Source organism: Macaca thibetana, chromosome 4 (genome assembly GCF_024542745.1).
Source record: "Macaca thibetana thibetana isolate TM-01 chromosome 4, ASM2454274v1, whole genome shotgun sequence".
NCBI classification, from domain to species: Eukaryota; Metazoa; Chordata; class Mammalia; order Primates; family Cercopithecidae; genus Macaca; species Macaca thibetana.
In genome coordinates, this window is record NC_065581.1 from 128,384,714 (window position 1) to 128,398,694 (window position 13,981).

General features: G+C 38.2%; 1 protein-coding gene across 1 annotated transcript in view; it reads right to left on the minus strand.

The window, feature by feature from the left end:
* The window catches only part of PEX7 (peroxisomal biogenesis factor 7), a 92,728-nt gene that overhangs the window by 45,072 nt on the left and 33,675 nt on the right, over positions 1–13,981 (minus strand). The window contains exons 6-8 of the mRNA XM_050787969.1: positions 5,564–5,670; positions 2,322–2,435; positions 49–104 (exon numbers count right to left, since the gene is read on the minus strand). Of these exons, the coding sequence (XP_050643926.1) occupies positions 49–104; positions 2,322–2,435; positions 5,564–5,670 (277 nt within the window). The remainder of the gene's footprint in view (positions 1–48; positions 105–2,321; positions 2,436–5,563; positions 5,671–13,981) is intronic.

The window sequence follows — 13,981 nt, forward strand, 5'->3', positions numbered from 1 at the left end:
AAATGTTATCTGGTATTTCAAAAGGAAATGTATTAAAAACCACTGTACCTTACAGTAAAATCATACGAGCAAGAGGCCAGCACAGAAGCATGAAACGGCGAAAACTAAAAAAAAAAAAAGAAAAGAAAAAAACCCTTTTTGAAGTCAGCTGTGATAATAATACTGCTTTCTAAGATCATTCCATAAACATTATAATAAATTTAAGTTGAGTCAGAGCTGTCACTTAAAATTATGCTTTTCCAAAGCATATATGCTTTAATTTGAGGCCAAAATCTTCTGGCCTTTTAAGTATCCATCTTCAGGAAAAATATTTTTATATTCTCCAAAGAAAATTATCCCTCAAGCTTTTTAGAACTTACTTAGAACAAAATATTCCCAAAATGTTGCTATTCTGGAAAAATTAAATACAATTTCATACTGGCTATCCAAAAATGATTCTTATAGGCCAGGTGCGGTGGCTCCCACCTGTAATCCCAGCACTTTGGGAGGCTGAGGAGGGCAGATAACCTCAGGTCAGGAGTTCAAGACCAGCCTGGCCAACATGGTTTAATAGAAACCCTGTCTCTACTAAAAATACAAAAACTAGTCAGGCATGGTGGCATATGCCTGTAATCTCAGTTATTCGGGAAGCTGAAGCAGGTGAATTGCTTGAACCCAGGCAGTGGAGGCTGCAGTGAGCTGAGATCATGCCACTGCACTCCAGCCTGGGCGACAGAGAGACTCTGGCTCAAAAAAACCAAAAACAAACAAACAAACAAAAATGATCCTTACAAATATAAGGGATTTAATTATATAATAGTACAAATATATAATTATATTATTTACCAATTTTACAAATATATAATTGCTATAATCACAAGTTATCAAAATAAACATTTAAATGTTAAATAAAAACACCTTTAAGATATTTTTATGTTATTTGTATATTACAGCTAATGGAAAATGATATCAAGGATAAAAAGCAAGTTTAAAGACAAGTAACGTCTTCTAGATGAGTAAAAATGTACTTAATAAGTTGACCTTTGCAATTACCTTTCTTCAGTGTTTGTCTTACCAGCACTTTAAATAGTTAAATACACATATGTAACTACATTTGACCAGCACTTAGTTTGCAAAGTACTTTCACTACATTACCTTATTTCATTCTCAGAATCACTCTGAAATATACATAGAGCATATTTTTCAACTGCTAAAACTTGTCCACATAAAAAAAATTTTTATTAAAAAATAAAACAGCACTGTGTCTCCTATGTTGCATTGCAGCCAGCGAAACTTAAAATATTAACTTAACTAAAAATTTAGAATTTTTGGCCAGGCATGGTGACACAGCCTGTAATCCCAGCACTTTGGAAGGCTAAGGCAGGTGGATCACTTGAGGTCAGGAGTTCGAAACCAGCCTGGACAACACTGTGAAACCCCGTCTCTACTAAAAATACAAAAAAATTAGTGGGGCATGGTGGCGCACACCTGTAGTCCCAACTACTCAGGAGGCTGAGGCAGGAGAATTGCTTGAACCCAGGAGGCAGAGGTTGCAGTGAGCCGAGATCGTGCCACTACACTCCAGCCTGGGTAACAGGGCAAGATTGCATCTCAAAAAAAAGAAAAACAAATTTAGAATTTTTAAAATAGTAGGAATACTGTAATTATCTTATTAAAATAATCAATAAGGTACTTTTTTACCCTTAACGTAAAAAAAAAAAAAAAAAAAAAAAAAAAAGGATGAAATTGGGAGATGTCACTTAATAAGATGTTTTCCAGTCATTTAGCAGAACCTGCCTAAATGAAAGCCAGGAAACTAACCTAAGTCATCTTATAACCCAGAGAAATTTACTGGGACCATCATTAAAAATTTACCTCATCCTCTGCTGTTCCGAGTAGAAAACTTTCTATATCCCAAACATCTGTGAACAGTCATGTATGTTATCATGTTAGGAAAAAGAATTAACCATCTCTTTACACCTGTTTCAACAAAGAGACTCTCACTGATTAGAAACTTATAAAGAACATAATACTAAAAGTGAATTACTATAGTTAAAAAAATAATATTAAAGGAAATAACAGATTGGGGGTGAAAGAATGAGAAAAAGATTTTTATTTAACGTTAAGTATTGAATGTCTACATTGCCCAAATTCATTCAATAATTATTCAAATATTCTTAACTAATTTTAGCTTTCAATATTAATTAACTAGGTAACAAAAACACATATAAAAAAGAATTAGTAACTCCAATCCCTAAACCCAGAACACTTCTTAATATATGCTTCATTGATTATATTTATGTAATTTTATTCTACATATAAAAGAAAAGATGAAAACTTACTTTTACCCTCCTAATAGCATAGGTATGACCAAGAAGTTCAAACACTGGTTGTCGTACATTCCTTAAGTCCCAGCCTCTCAAACTACAGTCAACCGCACCTGTCACCAGCAAATTCTAAAAACAATTCAGAGAAACATAAACTGTGACATCTTTGCAATTAAACAGTATGCAGGCTTTCCTACTAGAAACAACATCTACTTTCTGATAATTATTTAATATGAACCCAGGAGCCATTTTTGAGAAGTTGTATAACAAGTACAGACAGGAATCAACATAGACATTAATAGCAAAAAATTAGTATGACTTGTGAGAAAAAGAACTCAATATGCTTTATGTACACGATGGAACACTACACACAGCTGGAAAAGGCATAGTTCCAAATAGCATTGTGGATTTTCTAATCCACCTTTACAAGTGGCAGTAAGTACACAGGGGATTAAAATTTTTATCTGACAAATGAGCCCAGCTTTCTCTTCAAATGGTTTTCCCTGGAATCCCAGCACCTTGGGAGGCACAGGTGAGAGGATTACTTGAGGCCAGGAACTTGAGACCAGCATGGGCAATAAAGCAACACCCTGTCTACCCAAAAAATTTTAAAACATTAGCCAGGCATGGTAACACACACCTGTAATTTTAGCTACTTGAGAGGTTGAGTGAGGCAGGAGGACTGTGTGAGCCCAAAAGTTAGAGGCTACAGTGTGCTGTGATCACCCCACTGTACATCAGCATGGATGACAGAGCAAGACCCTGCCTCTAAAAAAAAAATAAAAATTTAAAAAAGGTTTTCAAGACTGGGTGCGGTGGTTCACTCCTATAATCGCAGCACTTTGGGAGGCCGAGGCCGGTGGATCACTTGATCCTAGGAGTCTGAGACCAGCCTGGGCAACAGTGAGACCTCGTCTCTAAAAAACAAACAAACAAAAAGGGTTTCAACATACTCTGAGGTTTTTCCAGGCATTAAAAGGCAAGAGGTCTGTTCATTTAGGTACATCTGAAAAAGCAAAGGCTATGAATTAAATTTTTCCATGTTCTCTAAATCTAAATTAATCATTGTTTCCAACTCTCTTGGACCACAATTCTTAATACAATATCTAATCATATCCAAGAATGTAATCAAATAGTGGTGAGTCTCTTATCTATTCTGGCTTTACAAATTCTGCTATCTAGAGCCCCAAGTGAACCCAGAGGTCCTAGGTGAATAGGTCAAGTGCTGGGTCCACACTCAGTCCACCCCACATAACCCAGAACAGCAAAGGATTTAAGTTGGTGCAAAAGTAGTTGCGGTTTTTGCATTGAAAGTAATAGCAAAAACTGCAATTACTTTCGCACCAAGCAAACATTGTCTGACTATGTTGGGTTTTAGTGTAAGCTAATTTGAAGAAAAGTTTCAGTTATTAGAAAATAAATTTTGTAAACCACTCTCAAATGTCTATCAGCATCTTTGTTTAGAATTCCCAAACATCTAATATACAGGCCATAATTAATTTTCCAATATGAAAAATTCATTTATGACTTTGAAACTATAGTCATCAGCATTGAAATGTTTCGATTAATATCATTGCATATGTACTTATTAATAACTTATTTTACTTATTTTTATTTAAAGATCTCTGTCAGTACAATGTTCTTTTAGCTTTAATTAATTTAAAACTGGGAAAAAACAAAGCATATATTTTATGTATTTGTCACGGTCAACAGACTACTTCAGGGACATAAATACAGTCATGCATCACTTAATGATGGGGATATGCTCTGAGAAATGTGGCATCAGGTAATTTCATCTTCGCGTGAACATCACGGAATGTACTTATACAAACCTAGGTGGTACAGCCTACTATACACCCAGGCTAGATGAAACAGCCCATTGCTCCTAGGCTACAAGCCTGTCCAGCATGTTACTGTACTGAATATTGTAGGCTACTGTAATACAATGGTAAGGATTTCTGTATCTAAACACAGAAAAGGTATAGTAAAAATATAGTATGGAAGATAAAAAAATGGTAGTAGGGTACTTACCATGAATGGAGCTTACAAAACTGGAAATTACTCTGGGTGAGTCAGTGAGTGAATGGGAAGGCCTAGAACATTACACTAAATTTATTTTTTTAATTTCCTTTCTTCAATAATAAATTAACCTTAGCTTACTGTAATTTTTTGCTTCATAAATTTTCTATTTTAAAAAAAATTTCTTTTTGTTGTTGTTGTTTTGAGATAGAGTCTTGCTCTGTCATCAGGCTGGAGTGCAGTGGCATGATCTTGGCTCACTGCAACCTCTGCCTCCCAGTTCAAGCGATTCCCCTGCCTCAGCCTCCCGAGTAGCTGGGACTAGAGGCGCCCGCCACCACGCCTGGCTTTTTTTACTTTTTGATTCTTCATAATAACAAAACTTAAAACACAAACACATTGTAGAGTTATACAAAAATATTTTCTTTCTTTATATCCTTATTTTATAAGCTTTTTTCTATTTAAATTTTTTTATTTTAAACAAAACTGAGACACACATGCATTAGTTTAGGGCTACACTGAGTCAGGATTATAAATATCACTGTCTTCTACTTCTACATCTAGTCCTGCTGGAAGGTCTTCGGGGGCAATAGGAATTTTTCAGCTCCATTATGTCTTAAGGGCCCTGTCATATATGCAATCTGTCATTGGCTGAAATGTTGTTATGCAGTGCATGACTGTAGTATATTAACACATATTTAATCCATTTCTATCTCTGATTCATATGTTCATGTGGTTAACTGAAGCTTTAAAAAAGTTGCACATGGACACTTATCTTACAGAGGCATGAAAATTGGTTAGGCTTAAAAAGGAAGATGAAACAGAAAATTTAAAAACTGATGGACTGTCAAATTAAAAATCAAATTACAAATAGTTCAACAGCCTGACTAGCAAAGTGAAAAAGAAATAAAAGCAAAAGATGATACAAAATTGCAGGGTTAAGAGCAATAAAGAAAAACATTACATAAATTGGTAAGGCAGCTTCCCAAAACAAACAAGTAAGGCTGCACTGTTGAACTTTGAAAATTTCTGTTTCTTATTTTGCCATTTTATGAGCACTTATATCCAATTAATGCTAATGCAGGTCAGTCACAATCATTAATTAGAAAGGAAAGGGACAGAATTTAACTTAATGGTCCAGGAACACCACCAAAGTCCACATAAACAAAGATAAATAAAATTTAGAACATTTTAACATTAGGAAGGACAGCAGCTTAGGATAGAGCCATACACTGTACCTCACTGTATTTACACCAGTCACAACTCAAGATTTCTGCCTGATGTGCGGGAATCACGATTCTGACTCCTGCTGCCTTCACATCCCATATTCTCAGAGTCTGATCACCTGGTAAAAAGGAAGACTTGATCATTTCCCATCACACCACTTGAATGCGCAGTGACATAATGTGTTCATAATAATAAGTCAAGCAAAAATACACTGCTTTCAGTGTTAGGATATTGCCACCTTTAGACTTATTTTTTTAAACCATAATAATGCATAGGAACTATTCAAATGAAGGAATACAAAAGTGACGTTGCACTGTGATAATGCTTTTAGGAGGAAAATTTGAATCTCACAGAGATAAACACAATATTGACTAATCACACACCTGCTGCTTTTTTCTTTGAGGCAGGAAAGGCCCTGAAAATTCTTGTATTAGGAAATAAAGTGATCACTCTGTACCCGCATATTGTACTAGAAACCAACAATAGAGTAACAATTTTACTGCTAAAGGCGGGCAAAGTCTACCAAGCCAAAATGGAGAATTTTTTACTTTTCATTGTCAAGTACGCTATATGTTAATGGGCCAGCTATAGGTGTACTTTTCTCCTCAAAAAAAAAAAAAAAAAAAAAAAAAAGGCTAAAAAATTTTATTTATTTATTTATTTTGAGATGTGGTCTCGCTGTCACCAGGCTGGAGTACAGTGGCATGATCTTGGCTCACTGTAACCTCTGCCTCCTGGGTTCAAGTGATTCTCCTGCCTCAGCCTCCCGAGTAGCCAGGACTACAGGTGCGCACCACCACGCCCAGCTAATTTTTGTATTTTTAGTAGAAACAGGGTTTCACCATGTTGGCCAGGATGATCTCGATCGCCTGACCTTGTGATTGGCCTACCTCAGCCTCCCAAAGTGCTAGGATTACAGGCGTGGGCCATAGCGCGTGGCCTATTTAATATTTTTTTGAGACAGAGTCTGGCTCTCTTGCCCAGGCTGGAGTGCAGTGGCACGATCTTGGCTCACTGCAACCTCCACCTCCTGGGTTCAAGCAATTCTCACGCCTCAGCCCCCCAAGTAGCTGGGATTACAGATGTGTGCCACCACACCCAGCTAATTTTTGTATTTTTAGTAGAGATGGAGTTTCACTCAGGTGCGGTGGCTCACACCTGTAATCCCTACACTTCGGGAGGCCAAGATGGGTGGATCACCTGAGGTCAGGAGTCTGAGACCAACCTGGCCAACATGATGAAACCCTGTCTCTACTAAAAATACAAAAAATTAGCTGGGCATGGTGGCAGACGCCTGTAATCCCAGCTACTCGGGAAGCTAAGGCAGAAGAATCACTTGAACCTACGAGACAGAGGTTGCAGTGAACCGAGATTGTGCCACTGCACTCCAACCCAGACAACAAGAGTGAAATTCTGTCTCAAAAAAAAAAAAAAAAAAAAAAAAGAGTGAGAGAGACAGGGTTTCACCATGTTGGCCAGGCTGGTCTTGAATTTCTGACCTCAGGAATCCTCCTGCCTCAGCCTCCCAAAATGCTGAGATTACAGGTGTGAGCCACCATGCCTGGCCAACAAGCTAAAAACATGTAAAGATTACACTTTGCATTATTACGAAAATAGTTTGCATTACCTAACTGCACAGTCACCTGATTAAATGTTTTACATGTTGCTTGCCTCCAATTTTTCTAAACTATAGGAAACAAAAGATGACAAGATCAATAAAATCCAGAATATATACAGCTACCTCAAAAGTAAAATACAAACAACTGACAATGGGAGAAAACCCAGTTCCATGTAATGAAAAGCACGCAGTTTCTGGCATTTTACCAGGTGGGGTCATGAATGCCATTTTGTGGTTCTAGGTCCCTGCATAGGATATGTAATATCTCTGAGACTGATTCATTTCTAAAGGAGACATCAGAATGCCCAACATGCAGCACTGTCTAAGAATTTCACCAAGTTTCTATAAAGCACCTGGCATGGTCTCTAACACATAGTAGACACTGCCAAATATGGTATATAAAAGTGCTAAATTTTTAAAGTATCTTTTACTTATCTACATGTATTTTCCTATATTCCCAATTCTAAATCATATATTGTTAAGCTAAATTTAGCTATCCTAGGCAATTTTTTCCTGGCTTCTTTGGAAGTTGCTTAAGAAAGATAAATGTGTTGGCAGTAATGAAATGCAGGGGTTAAGAACGGGGCGTTTGGAGTTCCCGAGCTTGGTTCTAATCCAGCTCAATCATTTGGTGGTCACTGATGCTTAATCAAGTTACTTCGCTGATCTTCAGTTTGCTACCTACAATAAAATAACTGCCTTGTAAGGCTGAAATGAGACAAGGTAGTAGCGTGAGTACGGTGCCAGATGTGTAGTAAGCTCTCAATATGTGTTTCTTTTAAATGAGAAAAAATACCCATGATTACAAGTTATTTCTGTCCCCCCAGTAATAACAACATGAATAATAGTTAATACTTATTGAGTGCTTCCAATGTGCCACCACATACTGTTCTAAGCATTTTATACATATTTTTTCTAAAAACATCACAACTACATAAAGTAGGAATTTGGAGATATAAAAAGTAATTGTATAGTACTATACAAATGAGGAACATAGTACTATACAAATGCAGCATATAGAGATGAAATAACTTACCCAGGATAGTAAGCAGCAGAACCAGGACCTGGACCCAGAACTCAGGGAGTCTGGGTCCCCAGCATGTGCACTTTACAGCTTTACAACTACGCTACACTGCTGCCTCCTTGTGTTGCTGGAGGACAAATGCCATACAATCAATGTTGGCTAATTCTGGAGGAATTATTTTAATTCTTTTATTTCCAGGCTGGAGTGCAGCAGTGCAATCTCGGCTCACTGCAACCTCCACCTCCCAGACTCAAGCAATCCTCCCACCTCAGCCTCCCGAGTAGCTGGGACTACAAGCGCACACTCCCATGCCCCACTAATTTTTCTATTTTTGGTTTTGCCATGTTGGCCAGGCTGGTCTCCAGCTCCTGAGCTCAAGCAATTCACCTGCCTCAGCCTCACAAATTGCTGGGATTACAGGTGTGAGCCACTGCATCCAGCCCTATGTTACTTTTTCTTTAAATTGGAGAAAAATCTGTTATATTTTCAATACCACTTCCCATCTCCCTGCCCAGAGACCACAACAGTCATGAATGTGGTCCACAGCCCTTTAGTCTGCATTTTGGTAATACTTCTATTACATTTTTATGGATCCACAAATACGTACTACTACTGCTTTGTATGCAGGATTTTTTTCCTTTTTTGATTTAAAAATATTGTCTTATTACATTAAAAAAAGGTTGAAAACCACTTTGATAGACGAGAGTAACAAACATTTTTGGACCTAGCTAAGGATGGTACCTCTGTCCACAGCACCTCATTCCTTGTTCAGACTACAGATGACAGGCCAAATGGGGGTACTTGGGATTTTTCTGAACTACAACTGAAAAATAATGTCAGTCCCTCTTCTATGGCAGAATTGACAAGTTACAAAATTCAGGACCCACTAGTGACAACATATCTCATTGTGAAAAACAAATGATGAGTTTGAAAGTAACAAAAGGAAATTGTTCAGAATTGGTACAGGTTAGAGCTTCAAATAACTTCAAGGGCCCTCATTATAATCACTGTCTGTGGTCTAGCCACCAGTCAGTAGAATTTGCTTCCAGAATGCCAAATAGCTTTGATGCAATGATCTCTCATGATTTTCTCCAGCCTTCAGTGTGTAATGCCGGGTGACGTGGATGTCTAGTGTTTGGCCTGCCCAGAAATACCCTTTTTCTAGGAATATCATATGTCCTTTTCTCACCAAGTGATTCTATAAAGACTTACACCTCAACACAACTGACTGACCAAAGGTAGGTCCAGGCAAGACCAACTACAGTACCTCAGTCCCTGCTCTGACTACAGCTGAAAGGTCAAAGGTAGGTACTTGGGATTTTTCTGAACTATAACTGAAAAAATAATGTCTGTCCTTCTCTTATGGTAGCATTTACAACTTAAAAAATTCAGGAGGCCGGACATGATGGCTTACACCTGTAATCTCAGCACTTTGCGGGATCACTTGAGCCCAGGAGTTCGAGATCAGCCCGAGCAACACAGTGAGATTCCATTTCTACAAAAAATTTAAAATTTAAATTTAAAATTTAAAAATTTAAAAATTAGCCAGGCATGGTGGTGCACACCTGTAGTCCCAGCTACTCTGGAGGTTGAGGTAGGAGAACTGCTTGGGTCCGGGAGGTCGAGGCTGCAGTGAGCCATGATCGCACCACTGCACTCCACTCTGGGTGACAGAACAAGACCCTGTCTCAAAAACGTAAAAATATGGCCAGGCACAGGAGCTCCTGCCTGTCATCCCAGCACTTAGGGAGGCTAAGGCAGGATCACTTGAGACCAGGCGTTTGAGACTAGCCTGGCCAACATGGCAAAACCCTGTCTCTACTAAAAATACAAAAATAAATAAATAAATAAATAATTAGCCAGGCATGGTGGCACACGCCTGTAATCCCAGCTACTCAGGACACCGGGGCACAATAATTACTTGAACCCCAGAGGTGGAGGTTGCAGTGAGCTGAGATCACACCACTGAACTCCAGCCTGGGCAATGGAGTGAGACTCTGTCTCAAAAAATAAAAATTATATATATATAAAAATATATAGTATATATAATTTTTATTTTTAATTTTTATTTTATTTTAAAATATATATATAAAAAAACAGAAAAAAATATATATGTAGCTTTGATGAAATAATCTCTCATGACCTTCTTCAGCCTTCAGTGTATATGTGTGTGTGTGTATATAAATATAGTGAATTTACATATATATATATAAAAATTCAGGAGCCACTCACTGGTGGCCATGTGTCTCACTGTGTAGAGAAAGCCAGTCCACAGAGTCAAGTCAACAAGTAGAGAAAAGTCCAGATGAGAGACAGAATGTGTCCTGGGCCTTTCAAGCAGCCCTTCCTTTTCTGGAGTACGCTTTTTAACAAATTTCACAAAGATCTAACATAGTTCCAGTTCTATCACTTGTAGGCAAAGGAAATCACTCATTACAATAAGGGAGCAAAGGGTATTCTCCTGAAGCTTCAGTCTCCTGAAGCTAGCTCCAAAGAAAACCATTAGATTAAGCACGAGGCTTCCATTAAAACATATGAAATGCCTAAACAATATATACTAACTTTCAGGAATTTATATCTAACACTAGGTTAAAACTATAAATTCTACTATAGCTACAGCATTGTCTCAAGATCAATGAGCTTGGGTTCACCTTAATAAGAGTATGTGAATTGACTTAAAGTACCAAAACAGGCCAGGCATGGTGGCTCACACCTGTAATCCTAGCACTTTGGAAGGTCAAGGCAGGCAGGTCGCTTGAGTTTAAGAGTTCCAGAGCAGCCTGGGCAACCGTGAAATCCTGTCTCTACAGAAAATACAAAAATTAGTCGGGCTTGGTAGCATGCACCTGTAGTCCCAGCTACTCAGAAGGCTGAGGTGGGAGGACTGCTTGAGCCTAGGAGGCAGAGGCTGCAACAAGCCGAGATTGTGCCGCTGACTGCAGCCTGGGTGATACAGCCAGACTCTGTCTCAAAAAATAAAATTAAAAAAATTTAAAAGTGACAAAACATTACAATGAATGTGGACTAGGAGATTAAGAACTGTTATTGTAGGAATAACATGGATGAGTCTTACAAGACATCACGTTGCATGAAAGAAACCAGTAACAAAGGTATGAAAATGGGCAACATTAATCCATGTTATGGAAGGCCACACACTGGTCACCTGGGGTGGGGGGTGGTGAGAAGTGACTACAAGGATGGGAGGAGGCTCTCTGGGAACATTCTGTTTCTTTACCTGGGTGCCAGTTACAACGATGTGTTCATTGTGAGAATTCACCAAATTGTATACTAAGATTATACACTGTCCAATATGTGTATTATACTCCAATAAAAGATTAAAAAACATAGTAACAAAGGTTGGGAGGTTTTGTTCCACACTACCACTCTCACGCAATAAAAAAAAAAAAAAAAAAAAAAAAGACAAAAACAAAAACAAAAAAAAAGCCATGGCTTGGGCTGTCCCCTCTTGCAGTTAATTTAATGGGCACAAAAATGTGAAGACTGCTGGGCAGGAGCTGAGAATTCCACTTCCTTGACGGCAACTCCTGATGTAACCATTTGGCACTTTGTCCTCACCATTTTGTTTTCCAGGTAGGAAAGAGACCTAATGACCAAATGGTACAATGACTCATTCAGCTCTTTCAGCTGCCAGGACATCTGTATTTATGTTGTTTTTTAAATTGAATTTTCCAGACAATTGGCCTTTCATTGACAGGCAGACATTTATCAGGGCCCTGTGATGGTGCCATAGACTCACCTGAATTGCCAGCTTCTCATCAACTGCAGACCTGCCACTGACAGAACCAGTGAATTTTTTTTTTCTGAGACAGAGTCTCACTCTGCTGCCCAGGCTGGAGTGCAGTGGCTCACTGCAACCTCCTCCTCCAGGGTTCAAGCAATTCTCCTGCCTCAGCCTCCCAGTAGCTGGGATTACAGGCACCTGCCACCAGCCCGGCTAATTTTGTTAAGCTTTTAGTAGAGATGGGGTCTCACCATGTCAGGCTGATCTCAAACTCCTGACCTTAAGTGATCCGCCCACTGTGGCCTCCCAAAGTGCTGGGATTACAGACGTGAGCCACTGTGCCTGGCCAGAACCAGTGAATTTAAATATACAATACGGACAAGGAAGTGCTGGCTGTTACTATGTCTAATTTCAAATTGCAGCAGGTAAGAGGAAGTTGCATAAGGAGAATGAGTGTAAACATAGAGTCTAAAACTGGGAGGTGAACTGAGTAGCAATAAGGTACTTTGGGGCCAATATAATATAACTTAACGAAAATGCCCTGTGCCTCTCGGCTGTAATATGACTTTTTCTTACAGTAGAATGAGGTTTGCTTTAACTACTGATCCCACACATTCAGGCATGGTTATGACTTACACAACTAGATGGAGTCTGTGACAGCAACAATTTAGTTTTCATGATTCCAAAGATAATTTACTTCATATCAATCCTCTTCATAAAAAGAGCCCAAATATTCTTCCCTTCTATCTCATATAATTTAGAAATATGAATTCTGTACTAACACAACTATCATGAAATAGGCAAAATGCAATGTCTTTAGGGAACTCTGCTATGGAAGGTAAATCTAGTTCTATTAGTAGTTCTCTAAAAACTTCCCCCATTTTGGCCTATCTTAGCTTAGCTAATGATAACAAATTTGATTCCAGATTTGCAAAACTATACAACCTTGAAGGTGATTAAATTCTTGGAGTAAACTAAATGCTATGTTCTCATATATAATCTTAAAATATAAGTTGTAATCAGTTGAAAGATACACTTAACTATATGTGTGCAACAGGATTAGACATAAAAATGTATCTTGACTGCCTATCACATAAGCTTCCACCATGAAAAACAAGTATTTTACAACTATGTGTTCCATACTACAAACTTTGCAATTGGGATTACTTTATGCAAAGATTATGTTATGTTTTATAACAAGCACTTGTCTGTAAGCAAGAAGACAAAGCAAGAGAATTAATAAAGATAAATTCACTAGCAAAACTGAGAAAAAAACCAAGCAGTTCTCAAACTAAAGAAACCACTTCTCTGAATTCAGCACTGAAACCATTATGTAGGCTTTTTAAAAAAGAGTTGAGTATATTCCACAATGGGAAAACAGACATGCAATTCCCATTACCTCAAATAGAACTAAGCTGTCAATTTGGCATCTCAAACAGAGATATTCCATAGACTAGTACAGTGCTTCCCAAATTGGACTGCTCACTAGATTCAGCTGGGATTTAAAAATATACCTCCCAGAGGTATTCTGTCTTTTTATTCGGCAAGACTTAAGATGAAGTCCAGAATTCTGCTGCTGTTTTTTAATGCTCTCCCAACGGTTCTGATGATTAGCCAGATTCTAGAATCACTGGACTAGTATGTTACTATACCACCATGCATTCCAGAGTCTACCTAGAGCAAGTCACTCTAGAGCTGTACGAGTTTTAGCTCTCAGATAAGCACTAACTGTCGATTGTTACAGCACACATACACTGCAAGGGCCATTCTGATGGTCCTCAAAAATGCTCTGTTCTCTCCACATTCCAGCTTTTGCCTCCCACTTCCCATTTCCTCTTACTTGTTCATAAAGTAGTAGCTTAGACTGTTTCTTTTTTTTTTCTTTTTTTTTTTTATTATTATTATACTTTAAGTTCTAGGGTACATGTGCATAACGTGCAGGTTTGTTACATATGTATACTTGTACTGTTTCTTGAGGGAAGTAATCTGACCAGTCAACTCTGACAAGCTCAGGAATCCATTTATACATTTCCACAGAATTCCGG